This window comes from Bactrocera latifrons, unplaced genomic scaffold (assembly GCF_001853355.1).
Source record: "Bactrocera latifrons isolate USDA-ARS-PBARC rearing strain unplaced genomic scaffold, ASM185335v1 scaffold_1, whole genome shotgun sequence".
Classification (NCBI taxonomy): Eukaryota; Metazoa; Arthropoda; class Insecta; order Diptera; family Tephritidae; genus Bactrocera; species Bactrocera latifrons.
Genome location: NW_017534407.1, coordinates 304,404 through 331,588, shown reverse-complemented (window position 1 = coordinate 331,588; position 27,185 = coordinate 304,404). Strand labels below are relative to the sequence as shown.

General features: G+C 36.6%; 2 protein-coding genes across 2 annotated transcripts in view; both read right to left on the bottom strand.

The window, feature by feature from the left end:
• The window catches only part of LOC108978883 (four and a half LIM domains protein 2), a 212,841-nt gene that overhangs the window by 152,855 nt on the left and 32,801 nt on the right, over positions 1-27,185 (bottom strand). The window lies entirely within an intron of this gene.
• LOC108978932 lies at positions 9,785-13,478 on the bottom strand. The gene has a single exon (XM_018949455.1). The coding sequence runs from the start codon at positions 12,358-12,360 to the stop codon at positions 10,408-10,410; it is 1,953 nt and encodes a 650-aa protein (XP_018805000.1). The 5' UTR covers positions 12,361-13,478; the 3' UTR covers positions 9,785-10,407.

Sequence of the window (27,185 nt, the reverse complement as noted above, 5' to 3'; positions counted from 1 at the left end):
TTTGAAAGATCGTTTATGCCTAAAACTGAAAGCACGATTGATCGATCATGAAACGTAGTATGACTGGTGATGAGTTTTGGATCAATGCTTACGACCCGGAAATAGACCAGCAGTCGGCCAAATATCGCGGCAAAGGTGAGCCGAAGATGAAAACCACGTTGAACAGGGCAGAAATCACAGTTATGTTGACGGTTTTCGTCGATTAGCGAGATGTGGTAAACTCCGAATTAATTCCGACCGACCAAACCGGCACAAAGAAATACTATTTGAGCGTTATGCGACGTTTGCGCGAACTATTAGTATAAAGATGCCGGAATTATGGACCGACAACTTTTGATTTTTACACCATGATGAAGCACCGTCGCATACTGCATTGATGCTTCGGAGTTTCGGCACTCCGGGGAAACCGTTTTGAATACATTAAACTTGATTCGCAACGCGCATTGAAGGCAATTCCTTATATTGACTTTAACAACTGTTTCGAGGTTTGGAAAAAACATTGGCACAAGTGCATTGGGGAAAAGGTAAAAAGTATTTTAAAATATTAAACAAAGTCTTAATATTTTTTACTCATAGTAGTATACTAAGCTTCATCAAGATATGATATATAAATTTTTCTCAAGACTCGACTTACATGATCTGTTTGACGGAAGGACAGATAGTCATATTTCTATCTCTGCATTAGTTGTAATTGATATAAACAACCGTTAGAGAAAGAAAAATTTAATACTCTTGAGCAACATAATACGGAAGTATAAAAACAAGACATGCAAGAATAGAAAATAACAGATGGAAGGTAAATCTAGTCATGAAAGAGACGATAAATTTAAACGTTAAAATAAATAAAAAATTCAACAGGTCTTATATGTACATAAATACCTAATATATTATAAATATATGTAAGCATACACATGCTTATAAAAGTGTACATGTATGTACACCCGTTAATGCACTTATAATAGATATGAATGTAAAAAATTTTATAATTAATAATAATTGTTACAATTTCCAATCAGTTAGATAATTATTTTGCACATGTCATTTTTTCCATATTTTTTTTCAAAAGCAAGGTGCAAAAATAGAAAATTACGTGAAACTAATTTGATGACAATATTATATAACAGTAAACAAAATTGGAAAAAGCTAAAAAAATTATGGCAATAAAAGCGATCACAGCAGCTATTCATGTGGGCACAATAATCACAGCAACGAAAGCAAAAAGAGTTAACAAACGAAAATGAAAATGAGCTCACCGTGTTGATTGTCGCCGTTTCTACATGATTGGTGTTGGGACCGCGGCGCTCAGCAGATGCTCACCGGGCGCAAATATCGCCGTTGAATTGATCGAAAGGAAGAAAGGCGCGAATAAATTTATACATGTACATACATATGTATATGCAAATATATATGTATCAAATTGTTTTATATACATAGTTATTATTTATTTTCATATATTACATAATTTTTCTTAATCAATATGGCTTATGCAAAATTAGTAGATAAGTAATTTAAGTTTATTTCCACCTATTTAATTTAACCATTAAGAATCTTGAAGTTTTAGTTGACAATAAACTCTTCTACTAGTTATGGCAACTAGATTTTTCTATCGACTATACGATAACTAAGTTCCAAAATCGCTCGTGCGGCCTGAGTCGCGTCAATCTGTCTTATTATTTTTGTTCAGTATTGTTTTGACATTTCTTCATGGAAAGACTTACGCCTGAACAACAGTTACAAATTGTTCAACTTTATAACGAAAATTCACGTTCTGTAAAGAATGTGTCGAAATGCTGGAACGAGTCATCGAAAATTGGAGTCAACGAAATGGACCATCAGAGACGTATGCGCGCTCAATATTTGAAAGTGATAATCTTCAAAAAATAAATGTCAAAGAATATTCTTTCGAATGATAAAAAAACATTCCCCATTAAATATGAAGTTTCTGTGTTTTTCATTCAAAGATAATAAGGAAACTCGAAATGGATAACCCTTTATGATGCTTAGTTACGTTGCGAATAAGTGGAAACTAAGAAATGTGAACGATCATCATCATTCTCTTTAACGCTTTGTGATCTCTAATGTACCCTTCAGATTCGTTTTCATCAAAGAAAATAAAACAAAGAAAACAACAACACGCGCGAATTACTTTTTGATGTGAATGAACAAAAATAAAAGAACTGCAAGTTCAAGCATCATCAATTTGCGTCACACACACACAACAAATCATTAATGGCAATAATAATTCATTATTGACAGAGATGACAAAATAAATAAAACACGGTCTTATCGAAGCTATAATACCCTTCACAAATACAAAAGTTTACTTACAAGAATTTGATTTGTTTCGTTCAGTTTGTATGGCAACCATATGCCGTAGTGGCCCGATCTTGAATGTCTTGAAGAAATATCGTCAACCGAAAAAGTTTTCCATACAAGAACTTGAGTCCGATTATTCATAACTATTTATACTTACATACACATATGGATTTTATAGGGTAGTCGACGTTTTCTTTTGCGTATTACAAACTTCGGGGCAAACTTAATATGCCCTGTTCAGGGTATAAAGACAAGTTTACAGCAAAAGCGGCTACGCTCTGCGAAATGACGGAATGTTTACTTTGAATTTTTTCACCTGATTAGATTTCATTTGCAGCACACAACTTAACACGACATTTGTATTATAGAAAAAATAGCAAAAATAGCAAAAATTAGCAATAAAAATGTGAATTAAATTAACAATCGATAGTTGTTTTTGTTGCTCTCCAAATTGGAAACCCCCGCAATTTTACTCCACACAACAACAAACGCTAGACAGCAAACAAACAGCAAAGAATTCCCGATCACAAAGCATTTAGCGAATCATGATTTTTGCTTGTGGTAAATTGAAGCACAAATAACAAAAAGCGCATAGACTCAAGTTTAACAACAACAAAACTCAGAGACGAGTTAATGGTACTCTCGACCAGCTGAGCCAGTCAAACTAGTCTCACAATTTTTGTTCCACTCAAGCATATGTACATGTGTATGCGTGTGTATGTTGAAAAGAGCATCAGAATGAATTTTTTAGTAAGTCTGGTCCCAGTTCTAGTACCAAACCACAACAACTACTACTGTTCTAACACTATAAACACGTACTTGTAAAAGCATATTTTCTTCCAGCGAAATTTGGGTCATTCAGTAACACAGTTTGAGTTTTAGAAAGAATTATAGGAAGGTTCAGTAAAGAGAAAACAGTAAAACTATCTTAAAATTATCAACTTCGGTTGCTTTTGCTATAATTCGCAACTTTTTACTGTCGAATTTCGAAATTTTGAAGTAGTTTGAGAATTCTATATAATCTTTCATAAAATAGTTTTTTTTATGCCCTCAAAAAATATATTAAATTTCCCACTAATTTTTTTACACCCAGAAAGAAAAGTCGGAGACCCTATAAAATGTATAAGGGAAACTGTTGAGGGTATTAAAAATCAGCGTGCCCAGCTGAATCGATTTAGCCATGCTTGTCTGTAAAAAGTGCGTTCTTTCATGATATTTCATTAATTGGAAGTGAAGTTATTGCGTTTTAAGTGCCAGTATGTTTGTGTTATCGGTGCGAAAATGAGCTTCGAACAAAGAGCCAACATTAGATTTTATTTTAAAATTGGTAAAACTTTTAGCGAAACATTTCAATTGATAAAAAAAAAGTGTATGGCGATGATTACCTATCCCGTAGCAGAGTACACGAGTGATTTCAACGTTTTTAAAGTGGTCGTGAGGACATAAATGACGATCAACATGTAGGCCAATTAAAATCCGTGATCACCGGAAATTCAGAAATCAGCCGAAATCATCATTGAAATTCATGGAAATGGAATTGTACATCTATAAAACATCGGCTTATCGCATTTTGATCGAACATTTGGGCTTACGAAAGGTGTGTGCTGTCGGTTAAGCACAAATTGATTGACGACCAAAAACGCCGTCTCATCGATCGACGCTTGTGACCGATTATTTTACCAAAAATCACATTTCAACCATTAACCACACCCCGTATTCACCTGATATGGCACCGTGCGACTTTTTCCTTTGCGGGAAAAATGTATTTGCCCATGAAAGGAAAGCGTTATGCAGACGTAAAGGTCTTTCAAAATGCTTGCACCGGCATACTGTTGGCTATATCGGCCAACGAGCTAAAACACTCGTTCGACATGCTTTTGGACCGTGCAAAAAGCTGTATTGAAGCAGGCGGACACCATTTTCAAAAAAATAAATTGATTTTGCCGAAAAAAAACTATTTGTTCTGTTTTATTTTTAAGTCCTGTTTACTTTGGAACGCTCTGAATTTTGACGAAACCGCTGATATCGGACTACTATAGAATGTATGTGCCATATAAACTGACCGATCCAATGAAAGTCCATATATTTAAATCTGTTTTTTTTTTTTTTTTTTTTGAAAAATTACCAAATTTGGTAGGATTAAGATACAATCTAACAGTAAAATCTCCCAATAAATTGTTCAGATAGGACCACTATTGCATGTAACTGGGTTTTCAAGCATAAATCAGCAAATACTCCTGCAATTTCACGTTCGATATGCTGTTGGAACCACATATTGTTCAAGTCCATATCATCCATTTCGGGTCAAAAATATTCGGATATCATTGAGCGGTAGTGATTCCCATTTATACTAACGTGCTGGTATTGATCATCACGGAAGAAGTATGGTCCAATGACGCCGCCGGCCCATAAACCGCAGCAAGGTAATTTTTTCGAAAAGCAATGGTGACTCATGGAGTACGTGTGGATTGCTGCCGGACCAATAACGCATATTTGTTTATTGACCAAGCCATTCAGCCAGAAATTTAACGCTTGAATATCAACTTACTTTTCCAATAGTTTAAGATGGTGGCATTTAAATATTCTACGAATCGGAAGTTCAGTACTAGTTTGTTAACCTACGTGATTGCGATACACCAGCTATGTATTCAGATTAACATATTCATGGGTGACATATTTGCTCTATTTGAAAATCTTTGCGCTGAATCATTACTATTTTTGCTTACTCTACTCAAGGCAGCGTCGAATTAACTTCTGCTACTAATATGAAAAAGTTAAGCATATGCATAACACTAATACTAATACAAGTATAAATATAAATATATATATGTTCTATACAACTCAGCTAAACTTGAGGTGAGAGTTAACCGATAATTAAAATCAGCATAGCCAGAGAATCTAACAAAAAGGTAATCATAAACATTCGTGTGACTCTACGTTAATTTACCTTTTTACTTCTCTTGCTATCAGACCAAAATAAAAAATGTCAGTAAAAATGCTATAAATATATGGTAATGGATACACATATGAATGATATTAAGAATAAGAGCTGCGGATATATAGGTATTTTGGTTAATGTATTTTAATGAGCGAAAAAGTTGCAAAAAAAAGTTAAAACAGCACCAACAAAAACCAAATCTTAATAAAAACGAAAACATCGATTTTTAAAATTCTTGTAGTTTCATAATGCGATGATTTTTCTACATCAAATACTAGACTAGAGAACTGAAAGGTACTGTTTGGTGTCCATTCATGAGCCATGGTGAAAAACAAAAACATTTTGGCAAGTCTGGAATCGTGGGTAAAAGGTATATATACTTAACCCAGATTCATTTAAAAGTATAATATATATTTACACTAATTTTTCTACTTTCGGTTTATAGCATATAAGTATGTAGTTTCAAAGGCTACAGAAAATAATAATAATTTCAATATTTTTTTTTTTAAGATACAACAAATATTTATTTGTTTGTATAATTATAGCATAACTATATGTTATTTAGAGAATATTCTGTGAAAGTTTCATAGAAAAATATTAAAAAATGAGCCGGCGACAGAGAATCTTCGCAGAAGTTCCACAAAAAAAAATTTTTAAATCCGTGAACCGTATAACTCATGACTAGATTATCTAAAATTAAAAAAACCAAATTGATTTCATTAGTTGATAAGTTTCCTCAGGTAACGCTGTCGAGTTTTTTCTTTAATGATTTTTAAATTTTTTACAACGCTCGAAGCTCGAAATACAGATTTTTCATCAAAAAAAAAAATCAGAAATTTTGTTGTTTAAAAATAAGTTAAAGTTAAAAAAATAAAAAAAAGAACTCCATGAAGAAGACTGTGCAAAATTTCAAAAGGATCGGTTCTGTAGATTTTGAGCTACAGAGTTCACCCTCTTCGAAAACGTGAGGTGTGAGAAAAACACATTTAAAGTTTCACAACCGTTCACAAACAAATCGGAGGGCGGAGACTTACATATCTTACTTATATCTCCGTCAATTTTGCTTTAATTGCTCTCAAAGAATAATCTTCAGATATTGTACATTAATATAAAATAAAAATAAAAAATCAAAAAAAAAATAATAATAATACCTTACTACCGCCTTAAGTCAACATAAGGTAAAAAATAAATATTTTAAATCTAAAAAATTACAGTATGTTTGGAACATAAAAAGGATAGAATACACGAAATTAAAACATAAATATATATATATATAAAAGATAAAAATAAAAGAACCATTTGTTATTTTATTACATTTTAACTTCTGTTGCGATACTAGATGGAGTTCAGTTATAACGTTCAGGAAGAGTAGTCATTCTTTCGGATGCCGGCACTTGATACGAATTTCAATAGACTCTGTGACCTCGCTATCGATACCTCTTCCTATGTATCATACCGTGGGGATCCCAAATGCTTCAAGCGTAGTCTTGTCAATGCGCGAAAAGTGCACAAGAGATGCTCCATTGTTTCTCTAGTGCTTTGCTCAAAACATTTCCTAAGGTATTTTCAATCTGTCAATCGCATTCTGCGAGCGTGTGTCGCCACCATACAGTGATCAGTCAGTATACCGATCATGTTTCTACAGTCTCTTACATCGAGTGCCAATAGGAATTTTGTGTACTTCCGATCTTTTTGCAGTCCAGATCGTCGTATAAACAATGCATCGTTTTCCCAATGTTAATCACGTTTTAGCCGCACCCCGTTCTTAGAAATCTTGTCCGCTTTTCCATTGCACTCAATGCTTTGTGATCTGGCACCCAGTAAAGTAAAGTTGTCTGCTTCTGGCAACACTATTTACTGTCCTGCTTCCCAAGACACTACTAGCCGATATGCGATACGTGGTTACCGCTTTAATTGCTGCTTGGCTGTCTACAAAGATGTTGACTCTGTCTCCATTAGAGATCAGCTGCGTGGCTTTCGCAGTTGCAAAGACCTTAAACTTAAAAGGCCGCCTTATATCTAACGCTGGACAGTATATCCCCGCATCAACTCCATCCTCTATTTTCGATCCAATGTTCAAACGGGTAAAAACTTGCAATATGCTCCATACAACTAGCAAGCCTTATGTACCTGAAGGTACTTCCCTGACTTTAATCCTTGCAAGCTGCAAGAGTATGGGATGTTTAGTTATACCCAAACTTAGCTCTTCCTTACTTGTTCTTACTATTATTAAATTTGGCAACTCTACTAAACTAACCAGCGTAGTAGTCAAGCTTAAACTCGCTTTAACTTTGCAATTGTTGCCTCGTCGGTAGTTATTTTAAGTTAATTGTTTAATTTTATATATATATAACAATAACAATCGTTATTGCCATTGTTTAATTGTGCGCGTTGTTCGCACTTAACGTAGACTTTAAACTATGTCTCTGGTGTCATTGTATCCAATTGTAAGTAATCGTTCGGGTCTTTCTTGAGTGCTCGAGTATGCTCGCGTCTGCTCGCGTCGCACATTTGGACGGGTTTTACAGTATATACGACTGCAACCTGACCTGCTTTGCTTCTGGCTGAGAATTTCGGCTTTAAAGCATTCACACTGCGGCTGAATGCACGTGTATGTGTGTGTGTGTGTGTGGCTGAAGAAAACTAATCGCGCGAATGGTAAGTGGCAAAGTGAACAACCGGCGGTGCATACAACAGCCGACAGATTATGGCAGCGACGCCCCGCCGACACAGCAAGAAGTCACCAACCTAGAGTACAAATCCACGCGAAATCACAAATTCAAATGTATATTCATGATTGTTTTTGCATTAATTAACACGTTTTCATTGGCAAAAAAAAAAATAAATAAAATAAATAAAATAAAGAAAACAAGAAAAATATTGTTGTGTTGAGCAGTCTCACAACATTTTTACTGCGGGAAATTGCTACACCTTCGGAGAATTTTCTCTTCACACTTTCGAAATGTACAACCCAGAAATTTTTCTCTTCACAAGTACGCAGATAATTCAATCATAAGTGTGTTTGGCTTCATATTAAGTCAATTGTGAGTTTTACAATTATTTTTTACGCAATTTATTAAATTAGCGAATTCCGGCAGTGTGCTTATGAGTAAGCGGAATTTAGGGAAACAATTGTAAATAATTGTCCAATTCCTTAGAAACTGCTCTCATGCGCGATTAGGACAGCTGGCTGAGAAGAAAATATTGGAAAACTTTAAAAATATACACATGATCACCATGACGAACTGAGAAGAGGTAGTCATGTCCCTCTATCTGCATATGGGCACACTAATTTTTGAGATATCGGCCTGAACATTCGCACACGTCTTTTTTATGCCCAAGTAGCTGTACATTTGTTGGAATCAGCCTAAGAATAATGAAAGCACGAATCACTAAATTTTTCCAAAATCGGCGTCGCGTTAATGTCTGTGAAACAATGCTTTGCGACTACCAGAAAGTCATGCAACGTATTATTACCAGCGATGTGTTTTCCATCCATACTTACGATCCGGAAACAGACGATCCATCGGCCGAATAGCGTATCAAAAGTTAATCGAAGCCGAAAACACACGTCAAAGCAGTTCACAAATCAAGGTTATGTTGACAGTTTTCTTTGATTATCGAGATGTGGTGCACCCCGAATTCCTTACGACCAGACAAATTGTCAACAAAGAGCACTATTTAAGTGTTATGTGTAATTTGCATAAAGTTATTCGTAAAACGAGGCAGGAATTAGGGGCCAACAACTCTTAGTTTTTGCACCACGTTAATGCACGCATTGATTCATCGTGAGTTTTTTGAAAAGTTTTCAATCAATATCCTGCCGCAAACACCGCATTCGCCTGACTTAGCTTCTGGCTATGCAGCCAACTCAAATAACCCCTATGGGTAAACCGTTTCGAGTAAAATTAAGACATTAAACGTGAATCGCTATGCGCATTGTTGGCTATTCCAGAAATTGACTTTAACAATTGTTTTGAGGATTGGAAAAAATGTTGATACAAGTATTGGGGCCACAGGGAATTATTTTGACGGATACGACATAGATTTTGATGAATAAATTAACAACTTTAAAATTATGAACAAAGTCTTATTATTTTTTGCTCATTGTAGTATGTTTCTAAGCCAATGGCTAGTAGATGATCCGATCCTACTTTAGAGGAAACATTTATTGGAAAAATATTAACTCACTACGCGCATGCAAGCCCAACTATTTACATATGAATATTTATACTTTGTAGCCGCTTCTAAATTAAGTCGTCTTGATTTCACTTTTCTCAAGTTTTCATCACACTTCGCCCACTCAGTAGTATAATACTATAAGCGCAAAAGGCATGTAACTACGCTTCATTTACAAACTGCCTCAATATTCAAGGGCTGATCTCATCTCTGAGGCAAAGATCACCTTTTAGGCAGAAAACCACTTAATTACCATTTCCATGAACCTCAAGGTGACACAGAAAAACAAAACAAAAAAACGCAAAGTAATTTCATTTTCAGTATACTCATTATTATTGAATTATTGAGCAATTTTCATTCGTTTTTGCATGCAAGTACATACATAAACATATGTACAGTTATGAATGCATGTGAGTGTATAAAAATAGGAGTTTAGTTAAATAAGTGCCGCTTAATTATATGCGGTCATTAATTTTTCAATTTTATATACATACATATACAAAAATATTAATATTTTAAATTGGTATTTCTGAATTTTGTGTTGTTGTTTTTTGTATTTAATTACTTGGTGCTACAACACAATCGTTTTGGATTCGAAATGTGCGCTTCTGATTTTCAGTCCATTTTTATTATCATCAAGTACTAAATAATTATTTTATGCAGATGTTAATCAGTCAGCGACAGTTATGCTTGTTGTATTAATCATTTAGCAGTTTTTTAGTGAATTTCATTGTCGAAACCGATTTACACGGAGCCGTCCGCACGAGAAATGAGTATTTCCGGTTTGCTGCAGCAATTTCTTAAGGTAAATTGGCAAAAATATATCTATATATATATATATATCTGCTAATAATATTTGGAAAAAATCGTAGAACGCAACGACTCCCGCGCACGCACACCACCATTAGCCAGGCAGCGAACCCCAACTTGCCCACGCAGTACAAAAGCCACCAGCTAAACCATCACTGATCCGCTCAACGCCATGGTATTTTGATCGGCGATCGCGAACGCCTCTGCATTGGCACAAGCACACGCTGGTGTTGTTGTTGCTGTTGCTGCTGCTGCTGCTGCTGCTGCGTTCGGTAGTTGGCACCGCCACCAGTTGCGCGCAGCACTTGCGGTTGTTGCAGCCGACTCGCAGACGTTGCATAGCTGCTGGCGCCGCCGAAACCGCCGATAGTTGAATGAACCGGCGTGCGACCCATCGAAAATGTAGTCGTCGAAATGTTTTTACCATTGCTGTTACTGTTCGCGGTGTGCAGGGCCGCGTCACCAAAGTAAGTGTGCTTTGGCTGTTGCAGCTTCCGTTGCTCCACGGCGGACTTAGTTGCCAATGCTGGCGTGTTTTTCAGCAGTTCATAGCTATTGAGCGTCGCCGTTTGTAAGGGTGTGGCAAGTGAATGGCGTGTACCGGGCGTATTGAGACGTTTCTGTAAGGTGGGCGAACCGCCAGCTCCTCCCAGTTGTATGCGCGTAGATAGACGGCTGCGGCTCACTGGTGACCGCTGCGTCTGATTTGGTGTGGGCGCCGCTTTAGCATTGGCCTCATTGCGTATTTGCACCAATGTTTGGTAACGGCCAGTCGTTGTTGTTGTTGYGCCGCTTTTGGCAGCCGTTGGATAGCGTACCGGTGTGACGGTGATCGGCTTACCCCAGTTATGCAGCGGCGACTTATCACGACCAACCACTTTATTCGGCTTAATTGGCTGTACAGCGTTGGCGGTGACCGCCGCGTTACTGCGCGCCGTTGTACTGTGATAGCTTTCCTGCATATTGTGCGGCGAGAGCATGGGTTTCGCCACGCCCACCGGCACCATACGTGAGGGCATATTCGGCGCTATTGAATTCTTAATTTCAATGCGTATCGATGGTTCCGCCGGCGTAGCTATGCCCTTGTGATGTTCTATACTAGTTTTGGTCGCATCGAATGTCGGTCGTTCCATGCGGAATGTCTCGTTACGTTTAACCGGTGAACGACTGTTGTTGCGTGGTGTGCGCTCCTTGCTATCACGTACCGGTGAACGTGAATTAGGGCGGTAATTCTCATTCTCGAAAACAAGAAAGTCGGGACGATTCTCTTTGGATTCATAGCGCGCTAGCGTTTCGCATTTGGGCGGTTCAACCTCCACAAACCAGGCGGGATTATGTGGTGGATTGTGTTGATTCAGTAGAAATTTTTCACGAAACGACTTTCGAAAACTGTTGAGCGTCACTGTCTTATATTTATCCGCCGCAGACTCCTGCTCAGCCGTAGGTTCCTCATCTTCGTGCAAGTCGGGCTTGGTTTGTGTTTTCAGCTGTGACAGTTGTTCCTTTAATTGTGTTGGTATTTTGCCCTTGCGATAGGTGGATGAGTCAAAAGGCTGATTGTGTACGCTGGAGTTGGAGCTGTGCGATGAGTACATGGAGCCACTACTACTGCCCTGTTGCATTTCTTTTAAACTGGAATGTTGTTCGTATAGGAAATTAAACGGATCCGACTGTGAATCATAATCCAATGTATGAGCCGAAGTCGGACCATCCGCTTTCCATTTGTAGTAAGTGTTGGTGGCATTATCACTCGGGTGATGCTCCAAGTTATCGACTTTTTCCGGCGTTGGCGTCTTCTTGCGTTTGGTAAAAGTGGCAAATTTACTTAGAACTTTCGATTTTTTGGACTTCTTTTCCAGCGTTGAGCTGTTCGACGAATTCTGTTTGCTTTCCTCTTTATCCTCCTGATCGGAGTTCAGTATGAAGGTATCGCTACGATTGAGCAGTGAATCAGTGCGCGAATCAATCGATTCACGACGCGAAGAATATGAGCCAAGTGTATGCGTCGTTGTGTTGCTAATCACGCTGCCGGGACGTGAGTTCGTATTCACAGGTGTGGTGTCGCGAGACGTACTCTTACTACGCGTTTTCGCGCGAAAGTTTCGAAAGAACGACATTCGCAAGCGCGTTTAACGAATTTGGCGGCGAGAATCGAATCGAAGCGCGGTGATGTCGCGTAATATCTAATAAACGAGCAGACGACGAGTTCGACTATTACTTAACAGTTTTCGGTGCACAATTTCTTTAACTTTAATTATAGCAATTGTCAGTAATTTATCGCAATTTGAGCCGCGCGTAACCGTAAACGGCTACAGCTTCTAGTCTGAATGCTGTCACGAAACTGAATGCTTGTGGTTGTGGATGTGATGTTTTGAACTTTATTTCCGTTGATTTTCTATTTTATCGTCGACTTTTTCTTTGCCACCGATTCGTTGCAGTTTTCCACCGCCTCTCAGCGGTTGAGGTAAGAAGTTCCGTTGAGCGCTGCGCTACTTCGACTCGCCTTGTATTAATAAGCAAATTTCAATTGTGCGTTGTTACACGTTCCGGTCTTAACACGTCCGCTGCGCCCAAGCAACTGAGCCACCAAGTCTCGACGTACTAGCAAACTTGGCAATAATTGTTTTGTAATTCGTAGCTAATGCTGAAACGTGTTTGCTGCGAGAGTGGCGAACCGAAATCCGTCAGCGCAAAATCAAAGCAAAAAACTCGAACTCCAATCGTTGGCTGCACCGCCTGATGGCGTTGTTGTTGCGCTGGCTGCTGCTAAATATTATTTATTGGTAGCTCTGTTGTTGTTGCTTTGTGATCTGTAGATCAGTCGTCATTCCTGATCGGTTGTTCGCTTGTGTTGGTGTGTCGTTACTCACCGCCGTTATCGTCAACCGCGTTCGCTGTCTAAGCCACAATGCCGGCACCGGTTCAGACAATTTTGACCATTTTCGTGGCGCGAACCTAATGATGACGTTGAAACGGCGGTAATGTTGTTGTATTCAAATGTGCTTTTTAAATTTTTGCGTTGCGATTTTTTTGTTGCTGGCTTAGTAGAAGCTATATTAGCTGTTGCGGAGGCGTATGATAGTCGAAGTCGTGGTCTCGCGGGAGTAATTCGAATTACGATTTTTTCACTTAGTTATTGTTCAGTTTTTATACATGCTTCTTTTTATGTGTAGGTTTATATTATTTTTTTCGTGAAAACAGCTCATTTCGTGAGTAGTATTTGTATTTATTTTTTTTGACATCGACAACATTGCATGCTTTACTTGGGCGCTCGTTCTGTTGCTCAGTAAAGGGAGAGAGCGCAACTAACTACATATGTACTTTTCTAGCACACACAATACGGTATATTTTAACTCGAACTTTTTCCAGAATTTAATATATTATTTTGAGAAAATTTTAGAATAAATAGAATTCGGGTGATGAATTCGGTACTAAAAAATGGTGGGTGGTGATGGAGGTTGGAGACATGTGCAAAAGTACCTGCAAGTGAGGAGAGTCGCCAGAAACGACTCTTTTACATATAGCTCATGCAGTTCACGACTTCTGGTCATTGACCAAGTATCCTCTGGGTAGCCAAACAATATACATGAAAAGGAGAAACAGCCACGGACCCCCGTTTTAATGACGACCCCTTCAAACGTGGACGAAAACATTTAAAAAAAAATGTTGATTATGATTTAGAACAACTTGGAAATATTCGGACGTTCCAACTTTTCCCAAGAACGCATTCAGTTTCGGAATAAACGACCGCACATGCGTGTAAATCCGTTTTCCAGTAAAGGACAATAAACATAAAGTCTCCCGACCGTTACCGCTTTTGCCCCAACGACCTTGCTACCTACTCCTACAACTCCCTTTCCTCACCATCATCGAAAGTCCAGTCATTCCGCAGCAATAACAAATTCATGATTTTTCTTAAGCCTTAGCTTCACAATAAGATAAAAGACTTACGAGATTTTACGTCGAGATCTTAAATTGAAAGCGTAGAAAATACAACCTATACAAGAACTAAAGCTGCTCAACCTTCCCAAGCGACAACGCTTCGCTCTATCGGCTCTTGAAAAGTTCCAAGAAGATCCGATGTTTTCGAGCTACATTTTGGTCAGCGATGAAACTCATTTCTGGCTCAATGGATATGTAAACAAGCAAAATAGCTGCATTTGGAACGAAGAGCAACCTGAAGAGAAAAAACAACGGTTTGATGTGGTTTGTGGACCGGTGAAATCATCGAAATATACTTCTTCAAAAATAATGCCGATGAGAACATAACTGTTAATGGCGACAATTATCGCGCCATGACAATCGATTATTTGATGCCTGAAACTGAAGCTCGTGATCTCGGCGGCATTTGGTTTCAACAAGACGGCGCTACTTCCCAAACATCGCATCAATCAATGGATTTATTGAAAGAAGGTATCGGTGAGCAGATAATTTCACGTATGGGGCCGGTCGATTGGGCACTAAGATCGTGTGATAGGTTAGGTTCTTTCCTGTGGGTATGTATAAAATCTAAAGTTTGTGCGTACAAACCCGGTTGGATTTTGGCCTTGGAGTGAAAAATGGCCTCAACGGATGTACCATCTCAGATGTAGCCACGGTCAACACCTCAAAGCGATAATCCTCAAAAATTATACGCCAAAGAATGTTCCTTCGAATGATAGTAAACATTTCCCATTAAATTTGAAGTGTCTGTGTTTTTTCTTTAAAAAAAAAAAAGCTAGGGAACCTCGAATGGATCACCCTTTTTTATGTGAAAATAACATTTTTAGAGGTCACAACATCCACGGCAAATCTTCATATTAAGTTTTAAAACCATTGCAGCTCCCAAGATCCCTTAATCAAGCTTAGTACTTTAAAATTCATTACACATTTGATTTGCTTAATATTAGAACTACGTTCATGAATAAACATACATGATAAGTACATACTCGTAATAAATATGTGTCTCAATTCGAGTAACGCTTCAGCATTTTCAATAACTCGATGGCCATCAACGTCATTAGCTGTAGACCAGCTTCAACAATTTTTACCATTTTTAGTAGCCGATCAGTCCGTCATTGCGCTTGCGCTTGGGCATAGAGCACATTATTGGCGGTCACCTAAGCACTATGAAGTCGGTCTAACTAACACCTTTATTAGCGAGACAACATTCCCATGCGGTGTGCGTGTGTCTGTGCGCCTTTACTCTAATTTCAGTACTTTTTTTGCGCACACATATTTAAACGTGTGCGTATGCAGGTATTTGTGTACAATAAGGCAGTTTGAATTATATGAATTATATAACTTTATTTTATTTCTTGTGGCATTTATTTTTTATTTTTAAGCCTTCTTTACACCTAAATTTTATTTGCACCCACTCTTTTCTGTTTGTGTGTATGTACGTGATAAATACTGTAACTATTTTTCTTACCACCTTTTGCATTTTACGCTATACTGCGTTCGCCTGAAGTGTTAACTATTGTTTATTTATGCTAAATACTTCCGCAAATGCACGCAACAGACTAAGCGTCAGCGCCCCAAAACACCGCTGCATCGATGTCAAACACACACTTCGCATGTACTGTGTGTACGAGTCATGCATACACATGTCTATAATTACACATAAGTGGGTATCTCCAGTTGTTCAGTAACGCAATTAAAAGCACCTCATTCTAGTTTCTAAAGTCGTCTCGAATTTTTTGGAATTAAAAGCGTTAACTTAAATGCTGTACTGTAGTGGTGATATGTACATACGTACATTGTGACAAAACAGTAATTGTAAATAAAAAGCAAAATATTTAACTATTCATTCAAAGTAATCCCCACCAGATTTAATAAACTGAAGCCAACGATTTTTCCAGTCCTCAAAACACTTTTCATAAGCACTTTTTGGGACGATGGACTGAAAACGGATGCCAAAAAACGCCAATTTCATTTTAAGGACCAAGAAAAAATAACACGGAACCAAATTTGGTGAAGGCGGTGGTTGATCGATGATATTAATTGCATTTTTTGGCTTTAAATTCGGTCACAATAGTGGCTCGATGTGATGGTGCATTATCATCGTGCAAAATCCATGCACTGTTCTTCCACAATTCCTCAATACAGCCAAATAGAACTCCTTTTGACCGTCTGTTTTCCGGAATAAGTTTATGCTGCATCAAACTACGAAAATCGATAGAGAAAATGAGCAAAACCTTGTTTTTTGAGTGGCTTTGGCGTGCATTTTTTTGGTTTCGGATCGTTTTTTTCCCCTCCATTCCGAAGACTGTTGACTCCATGAGCGGAGGATCGGAATTCGCATGATCAATCATGCCCAAAGAGACCTATTTACGGTACTCTTTAAAAAAAAATTCAGCTTAATCGAGACGAGTCGAGCAAGAACGACTTTCATACCTAAAATATCCATCAAAATCATTCGAACAGACTCTCGAAAGATATCGAGCTCTCTTGCTATTTTCAAGCACCATATCCTTCACTTTTTTAATATGTCCTTCAGACAGACTAACAGACCTGGCACAACTGACCAGGGCATAATGTTGATCATGTACAAATATTTTTTTATAGTATATTCGACATTTTTCTCTAAGAATTGCAAACTTCTTGACAAACTTAACAAACCCTCTTTAAGGTTTAGTAAGATTACGAATTTATCATTTGTTTGTCTTTTTAAATGTCTGAATTTGAAAATATTCAGCAACAGAACTAAGCTCATCAGCTGAGATATTAGTTTTTAATGCCAAAGATCAGATCCGAAATATCAAATTTGCTGGATTAAGGGTTGAAATAAGATGATCTGAATACAGACCTGAATAAAAAAGGTGCAATCTTCTATAAGTGTCGCTGCTGGCGTACGACGATAATATTTTTTAATATCATTCATTGATTGGATAAGGATGCGAGGTAACTCACTGTTGACAACATCCGGTGTGTAACTGCTGACGACAGCCTTATCCCACGGCGCTCAAAAGCACAGCGGATTAAATCAAGGCGTTGTTCAGCGCCTTGAGAATGTTAAGCATTTTCAGTACCAATTGGCCGTGCAGAATGGACACACTAAACCACATTGGTCGGGTTCGAGGCCCATCTAAAACCTGTGCCGTGCTTTGGGTGCGGCACCCGGACTCACTGTTGACAGTCTTAACTTCGAAGTCATATATAATTTTGTCTATCTCTTATAACTCTTTTCGACAGGTAGTACTTTGGACTAAGTAGACAATTGAAGTGAAGTCCTCTCTCGAACAAAGATCAAACTCTGCAAGTCACTCATCCTCCCCGTCCTGCTGTAGATGCCAACAGCTGATGAGTCGCGAGTTGCGAGTTTTCGACAGAGAAGTTCTGTGGATAATTGATGGTCCTTTGCGCATTGGTAACGAAGAATACCACAGTCGATGGAACGATGAGCCGTACGAGTTATACCACAACATTGACATAGTTCAGCGAATTAAGAGACAGCGGCCACGCTGGGTAGGTTATATCAGTGGAAGAGGAAGATCTCTATTGCATTGGAGATGGAGAAGGACGTGGCTACACTTGGAATCTCCAATTGGCGCCAAACAGCGAAAAGGAAGAACGACTGGCACGCGGTTGTAAACTCAGCTATAACCGCGTAAACGGTATCTATACCAATTAAGAAGAGGAAGATAATTCTGAACTTGAAAATGTTAACTTAAAAGCTTGGGACCCCACTACGTAGATACTCCTGTTTGATATAGGAATTAGCTACCTTAGTTTAATAGCCAAGTTTGAACCATAAATTAAGATGTATTTTCTTTGCAGAGTTTATGGCTTTATAAGATTCTGTACTCCGAGGATGTATCTTATCTTATCTTTTTCCCTATCTGTCTACCAAAGGAAGGAATAAGCATAGAAAAGGCATGAGAAGATCTTCTGAATAACTAGGAGAGGATAAAGCTAGCTAAAATATGAAAATATCAATATAAAATTGAAACAAATAGCTCAGAACAGATAGAAATCTCTAACCAATTGATTGCAGAAAAGTAACTACTATAACCTAAAATAATAATAAATCTTACTGCTAAACTAATTGCGTCTACCGTATTTCAATAATATTTTATAATTTCCCATTTCGCGCACCATAATTTGCCGCCACCTTACAATAAATCTCGACTAAGAAATTATAAGCTTGTTTTTAATGTCTTGTGCCACTTTACACTTTCGTCTTTTGAATTGAAGGCCATTTTAGGAGGCAAGAAAATATTGACATTGTGCATTTGCTTTTATTCGCACCAAATATATGTATGTATATGTATATTAGGACCTAAGTATGCATATATACAAATGTGTAAATATATTTATGAACGAATGTATAAACTTATAGTTATTTTAGACAAAAGCTTAAGCCTTGGAGACTTTAAGATCAAATTGCATAACGAATAACAAAAGAATAATATTTGTTGCCAATCATTCTTTGCAGGCAACACAATGCAGATGCCAAATAGCCTTAACGTTAAGATTGAATGTAAAGTGAAAATTCATAAAAAGAATAGCGGACGATAAGAAAAGAAAAGTGCTTGTTGCTGGCTAAAAACTAAAAGCATTCGTAGCTTTTATGCTAGACGAGGTAGGCGAAAGATGAGTTGTAAGAGAGCCTAAAGACTAATATAAGAGAGCCTATGCTTAAGTATTGAAAAACTTCACACATTTTTTAATATAAAGTTGAAACAAACAAAAATAATAATAAGAATAAAAATAAAAATAAAACAGTTTGAAAATAATAAAAAATTATAATATTATCAAAATATTTGACATATAATTTATTTTTTAAATTTTAATATTTTGAAACACAGGTGAACTTCCATCACATAAACATTCTTATGGCGATTCTAGTTAGTGACGTTCGTCAATTGTATTTTTTTTTTTTTTTTAGCAGAATTAATTCATATACTTTTATCTATATGTGTTTTAAATATGGCAACGACAGTGAGAAAGTTCAGTTCACATTATTTTTTCATGTAGCGAAATTTTAGCATAGCTACAGGCGCAACAAAGCAGCGAGCTTTGTGTGCGCCGCAAGGCATGCAGTCAACAGAGAATAACATTGCTCATAACCCAGTAATCAATTGGCCAATGTTCATAATAACAAAGTTGATGTAATGCGTATGCGTAATGATTACTCCCTGAAAAGGGGAGTGTGTAGCAACGATAAGGAAACGTAAGAGTATACTAAGTACGTTTTTAAATGATCAGTGTGATTAGTTAGAATAGGTCCAGCTCGCAGTCAAGCTGAGAATGTACACGAAGACCGTCGATAGTCTATTCGCACCAACTCGGACTGACGTATGGGACGACTTGGTACTTTTACGTCGAGATCTTACAATTGAAAACGCACAAAATACAGTTTGTGTAAGAGCTGAAGCCTCTCAGCCTTCTTCTCTTGAAAAGTTCCAAGAAGATCCAACGTTTTCGAGCCAAATATTGCTCAGCGATGAGGCCCATTTCTGGTTCAATAGGTATGTAGATAAGCTAAATTGCTTTATTTGGGGCGTACAACAACCTGAAGAGATTCAAGAGCTGCCATTTCATTCAGAAAAACAACGGTTTAGTGAAGTTTGTAGGCCGGTGGAATCATCATTAAGCTCGTGATCTCGGCCACATTTGGTTTCGACACTTTCCACACATCGCGTCAATCAATCGGTTTATTGAGATAAGACTTCGATGAGCAGATAATTTCACAGTTTTAGCCGATTGATTGGCCACCAATTTCGAGTGGTTTTATACCGTCAGACCTTGTTTTGTGGTGATATGTAAAATCTAAAGCCCATACGGACAATCCCGCTTCAATGCAGGCCTTGTAGCACGCGTGTCATTTGCCAGTTACCAGTCGAAACGCTGGAACGAATCATCGAAAATCTGAAAAAATCTGAGACGCAGCCGCGGCCAACATTTGAAAGAAAAAAAGAAAAAAAATGATAGAGAAAATTTTTTGGAATGATAATAAACATTCCCCATTAAATATGGATTTTCTGTGCTTTTTCTTCAAAAAAGTAGGGAACCTCAAAATCGATTACCCTTTAGAATGTAGTAGTGAAACAAACCGAACGAAAATTCTAAGGGAGAGAATTAATATTTAATTGAATATCTATACATAATTTGCAGTCTTCCCTGAACGTGATCCACGAATACCAAAAAAGTTGTCAAACTGTCCAGTTATGCAGATAACGACCTGTATGCATAACTAAATCGTATATATCGTTAAAGCCTCATCTGTCAGATTCAATGTTATATTAGTATTGTATATAAATATTTATTAGAATCACACTAATTTCTAATACTTTTTTAATAGACACCTCCATTTGGTAATGTTTAAGTATATACACTAAAAACACGCTTATTACAGCAACAGTGTGTCATGTAACGGAATGATTAATACATTCAAATTGTGCAAAAGCAATTGACTTCAATTTAATGAATGTCAATTTTTGATATTCCAGCCAATTCTACCACGATTACGATAACTCAAATTGAATCGTACATGAAAGTGCACACATACACACACAGAGTTTTAAAAAAACTTGCTCTCGAACATACTATTATATATATGTACGATATTTGCAATAAACAAAATGAGGGAAAATAAAAGCGAACTGAATAAAATTGAGTGTTTGTTTACGAATTGAAAAGCTTTTCATTTAAATATGAAAGTTAATTATTAATTAAATTTGATAAAGACAAAGTTTTGTTGTTGACACATGAAAAATGGCAATGAATTGTTTGGCAGAGTTTTCTCAAAAGGCATTCAAATGCTGAAAGCTCGCACAATTCATCACTTTGTCAGCAATTACAGATTCACACACACAAGCATATGGAAACAGTGGAGAATACCGCCTTCATATATAATAGGGTAGCTCAAAAATGTTTCATATTTTCAATATTTTTCTAATGGCTTCAAAAATTTCTTGTTCTTAGTAGCCCATATATGATCTCCAACTCTGGGATCAGCCATAAAACATAATCTAACTAAATTGCCTCGCAGTAAATACAAATTACTATCTGTATTATCTTACTCTTGTGAGTATAATATTCATGTTACAGCTTGAAAATATCTCTCTATAGGTGTGGTACCTCGAGTTTTGCTATCGTATTCATATTCGTTATAGTATAACTTTTTAGGCTCTCCAAATATAAGAACCTTAATGTGGCTCAATACAAGTAAAGCGTTTAATTATATAAGACTGTGATTATCCAAGAATAAAAAGCTTTGCAGAAGGGCTACCAAATGCATTGAAGTTACGCAAAATATAGCAGTTGAAAGTTAATGAAAATCAGCTGGTCCCTCTACAAATAAGTAGTTCACTATATTGCTATTATAAATTCCTCCATGTCGTTGAACACTATTTCTTGATGGTGGAAAGGCCAAAAAGGCTTTATTTCTAGGCAAAGCGTAATTTAGTAACAATGTATGGATCATTCCAGGCTACCTAACCTTAAGATCCCAACTTCAAAAAATTACGAAAGTGAAAGATTCGACGAAATGCTGGAGTAATTGGCTAAGGCTTAATTTGGTTATCACACGGAAGTACAAAGAGCCCACGACATTCGGATTTTGGTAACATGCATTTTTATCCGATCAACGATTGCTAACTCGGCAGCATTCTCCCGCATTACTTTAGGGAGGTTTTCTGCCGATGCAACAACTACAATAAACCAACCAACTTCCGTATAAAGATGCAATCTCAACATACCTTTTACATATATAGAAAATGTAAATTTGATGGAAATTTCATCAAAACAATATAGATATCATTTGGAAAACAAATTAATTCGTAGTGGCATATATTATATATTTTTATATATATACATACATATTTTTTAAACAACATTGGTGATATTTTATATACTCTTCTCGATGAACCACCCTATTTTGAGAAGATATTGTAATGTGTGTATAAATACATTTATAACTACATATATATGTATATGTACATGTTCTCTTCTAAAACTTTAATACAAGAATAAACTTCATAGCCTCATACAACAAGCTTCTTGCACTGGTACACCATTGCGTTCTGAATAAACAGTTCAATTTCGCAGAAAATCAATGAATAATACAACTGCAGTGCCAGATATAACATAGAAGTCAGCGAGGAACACCAAAGACCTTCGGTACTTTGATGAATAATCACAGAACAAACATAAATGTGACTTTACGCATAAACGATGCTTTTAAAAATCCAGTTGCCGTTTCATGGCACACGACAGCGATAAGAAACTACATAACGTACTACAGATCTTTGTATACATACATATTTATGTAGATAGAACACACGAATATATTGGTGGAAACTTCTAAACTACCTTCTGCCCTTTGAGCAAAAAATGGTATTTGAAACTCTAAGGAATCAATCAGGCATGTAATTAGTATTTTGTAAAGGTAGCCTGAAATATAAGCATATCGTTAAAAAACAAAATAATTTGAAAAAATTCAGCACAAAAAAAGTAAACATTTGAAAGTGAGTAGTTCTGTAGCAAATAAGACAAATAAAGGAGAATATGAAGAGTCACAAGATTAATTTGATTCAAATTCATGCCTTTGATTTTGCCTTCGAAAACCAAACTAACATATACAACAACAAAGAAGAAGACTTGGCGCAAATTATAAACCTGATAAAAACTAAGAGCTTTGAAAGAAAACTGAATGATCAGGAAAAACTCGCCAGGAAAATGTTTTGTGAACATTGTCCAAAATTGTCAAGGAAATCTTAAGTCAAACAAGAAAAAAACGTTAACTTCGGTTGCACCGAAGCTAAATACCCTTCACAGGTGCATTTATGATAGTAACTACATATGTGTTCAGTTTGCATGGAAGCTATATGCTATAGTAATCCGATCTGAACAATTTTTTCGGATATTACACCGTTGCCTTAGAAAATAATATATACCAAATTTCGTGAAGATACCACGTCAAATGCGAAAGTTTCCCATACAAGCCCTTGATTCAGATCGTTCAGTTTGTATGGCAGCTATATGCTATAGTAAGCCGATCTGAACCATTTCTTCGGAGATTACATTGTTGTCTTAGGAAATATTCTATACCAAATTTCGTGAATATATCTCGTTAAATGGGAAAGTTTCCATATAAGAGCTTGATTCCGATCGTTCAGTTTGTATGGCAGCTTTATGTTATAGTGGTCCGATATCGGCAGTTTCGACAAATGAACAGCTTCTTGAAGAGAAAATAACGTATACAAAATTTCAAAACGATATCTTAAAAACTGAGAGACTAGTTCGTGTATATACAGACAGACAAACGGACATGGCTAAATCGACTCAGCTCAACATACTGATCATTTATATATATACCTTATAGGGTCTCCGACGCTTCCTTCTGGGTGTTACGAACTTCGTGACAAACTTAATATACCCTGTTGAGGGTATAAAAATGACAAAGACTCAATAAATGAACTTGATGATGGTAAACAAAGCTTTGGGTCTAATATGTCCTTAATAATACATATGCTTTTAGCAAAAAAAAGGTTGTAAAATTAAAAGTTAGGAGTGAAAAAAATTCTCGTTACTACCGACGACAACGATAAATATGTAGAAGAGCCTGTAGAAATTTGAAAGCAATCGGTTCAGTATGAAAAAAAGTTAGGACCCGGGCCGTCCAGAAAAACAATGTTTTGAGAAAAACACGTTTAAAGTCGGTCGCCCTTAACAGTTGGACTCCGAGGCGCTCTAGGAAACTCGTTATAACTCCCGAAATATTTTGAATTTCAGTCACACAATTTCCATAGTATTATATAATCTCAAGACATTGTATTTTCAAATTAAGCAAAAATTTTCGATTTTTTTAACCCAAGTTACCAGACTGCTACCTTAAGTTTTTTCAATCACGTCTTATTGCTTAGGGACGCTAATACATTCAAAATTTAAAAAATTTACCTTTAAAAAATTTAAATTTTGTTAACCAGTGCAATTATTGAAAAAATGCGAATACAATAAACATGGTTTGCAAAGCAGAGAACACGTCATTTTTTATGTAAATAGTATTGATTACCAAGAATTTGAAAATAATCTTGCAACTTTCTTCAACAACACAATGACATCGATTCAGCAAATTGAACCCCGCAGCGGCGCAAGATGATTAGTGCCAAACGATTTTTTAACGACAAGACGACAGAGACTTAAAAAATATTTCATTTGCTGCTTTGAAATCTTTGTTTCCATTAAACTACTAATTAAAGTGTGCGAAGCAATTAAAATGTTACCGCAAACACACTCAATGGGGACACAATACAGAATATAACACGTTATTAGGGTGGATCAAAAAAATCCAAAATTTTGTATGCTTAGTACTCTGAAAAACACATTTCGTTTCATAAAATGTATAAGAAACTAGGGAATGCGGTCACGTGTTGCTGTGGTATACATTTTATACTATTATTTATATAATAAACTATTCAATACGGTGAAAATTTTATTTACGAATAACCGTTTTTGTCGGCAGCAAAACCGCTTTTGTGATACTTGAGGTTTAATTTTGAATATGTTCATACAAAAAAATTTCATTGGAAAAAATAACGAATTTGCTTTCTCAATATCTGGTTACCAGTCTTTCTGTCCAGTTAAGAAAGTTGCCCGTTTAATGGATTGTACTAAATAAACATTAACAATGTGCATAGTTAATGGAGATATCGGGTTAAAAGAGCGTCCATTTAATAGAGCTTTCACTGTATTTTTTGTTTATGAATTGCTTGTACTCCTACCTTCTAAGTTAGTTCGAACTAAACACAGTGTGCTAAATTATACTGAAATCGGTTCATTGCGGTGTTCATTGCGGACAAAGAACGTAACACCTACTTTTTATATATAAAGATTTAATTTGGTCTCTTACGATTACTTCGTAAATCTTTCATTATTTTTTCTTGAACCACCCTAAAATTTGGATATATATGTGACCTGGTCTACGGAAAGGGGGCTTAGGTGTCAAAAAATCAATTTTCACTTTTTAGTTGATTCGGATGGAAGATGAGATGCTTTTTTTTTTACCAGCTGTTTCCCAGAAAACTAGTTTTCGCACGTTAGCTCCCTTTTCGTAGACCAGGTCACATATAATGAGTGTATGTGTACTTAAACTTTGGATCTTCGCTCAAAATTACGAAACTATTTGGGGTTTTCGCTTTGTTGTTCGTCCGAAAAGAGTCTATGATTGTTCGTTCTCCTGTCAATGGCTGACATATGTATTGATATAGAAACTCTTAAAGTGTCTAAGTGTGAAATTGTCTGATGAACTGTTGTCTTTACTTTTTGTAAAAGAATTTCTATAATTCTAGATTTTGTTGCTTCCGAGGTTTTATCCCACAACCCACTGATGAATATATCATATACAACACATACAGAAAATCATTATGTAAACCGGTTATATTCAATTTAACTGTGTACTTAAATATTGAAATTGGTGACACTGAGAAAATTTGTACATAACTCAAGCTTTTATAACAATGTTTGATTAAGTCATTGCTAAAATAATACAGATAAAATATTATTATACGCAAAGCAAATGGACCAGTATATACATATGTATATATAATATATAATAATTACGTAAGTGCTTATAAGTAGAATGTACTTGTATATAAACGTATGAATATCGTACTCGTATGTATGCAATTGTGTACAAAAATTACTACTCAGCATTAAGTGCTTTGAGAGTTTTTTACATACACTTATAGAATTTTTATACCCTGAACAGGGAATATTAAGTTTGCCTCGAGTTTGTAGCACATACATATATAACCCATGATCCTTGTAGATGCACTTTTTCAATAGCCTTTTTTGACAGATCACGCGTGAGTCGTGTCAAGCTGTGGCGTTACTTTTGTTCAGTATTGCTTGGCATTTCATCATGGAAAGACTCACGCCTTAACAACATTTATAAATCGTTCAACTTACAATAATTCACGTTCTGTAGAGAATCAGTTTTTCGGGCTTCGCTCACCTTTCGCAAAATTATCACCGATCTTGAGACCAAGCAGTCATTTTTGAATAATATTCAACCGAATAGACCACGTTCTGAGAGTGTACACGAAGACCAATTCAACGCCATTAGCAGCAACTCTGACTGACATATGGAATGGCTTGGCGCATTTTACATCGAGAGTTTAAATATATCGTTAGACCTATGGGGATCCTATGAGGATATGCAGAGTCTAAGTCTAAAGATTTGGAGTAAAACATCACCCTTGTCATTCGCCATGCCCGAACGAGTCAACGGATGGAACACGGTTGCCAAAATTAAATTGGTTCGAATGGTTTTGGTGGATATTTTGAGTATGAAATCGTTCTTGCTTGAGTCGTCCCGACAAATCGGAATTTTTTTCAAAAAGAGTACCGTAAACAGGCCTCTTTGGACATGCTTGATCGTGCGAATTCCGATCCCACATTCAAGGAGAGCATTATAACTGTCGATGAGACATGTGTTTAGGAGTTTGACATGCCGAGCCGAAACCAAAAACGCCACACCAAAACCGCTCAAAAATCGTGTGCTTATCGTTTTTTCGACATTCGTGGCTTGGTGCATAATGAATTTGTTTCGGAGAGACAGGCGGTCAGTATGGAGTTCTATTTGGCCGCATTAAGGCATTTGCGTAAGAACATCCGTTGAAAACGGCCAGAATTGTGGAAGAACATTTCGTGGTATTTACCAGATTTGGTTCCGTGTGATTTTTTCTTGTTCTCCAAACAGTAATTGCCACTCCATGAAACGTGGATTCGGTCGACCGAAGCGAAAAAAAGAATTCGTTGAAAGAGCTGAATGCCATCCCAAAAAGTTCTTCTTATGAAAACTGTTCCGGGGACTGGAAAAATCATAAGCAGAAGTATTTTACATCTGATGGGAATTACTTTGAAGGCGATAAAATAAATATTAATGATTAATTAAATATTTCACGTTTTTTTCCGGGTATTTTTTTGTCACAATCATATATTAGACGTATAGGGA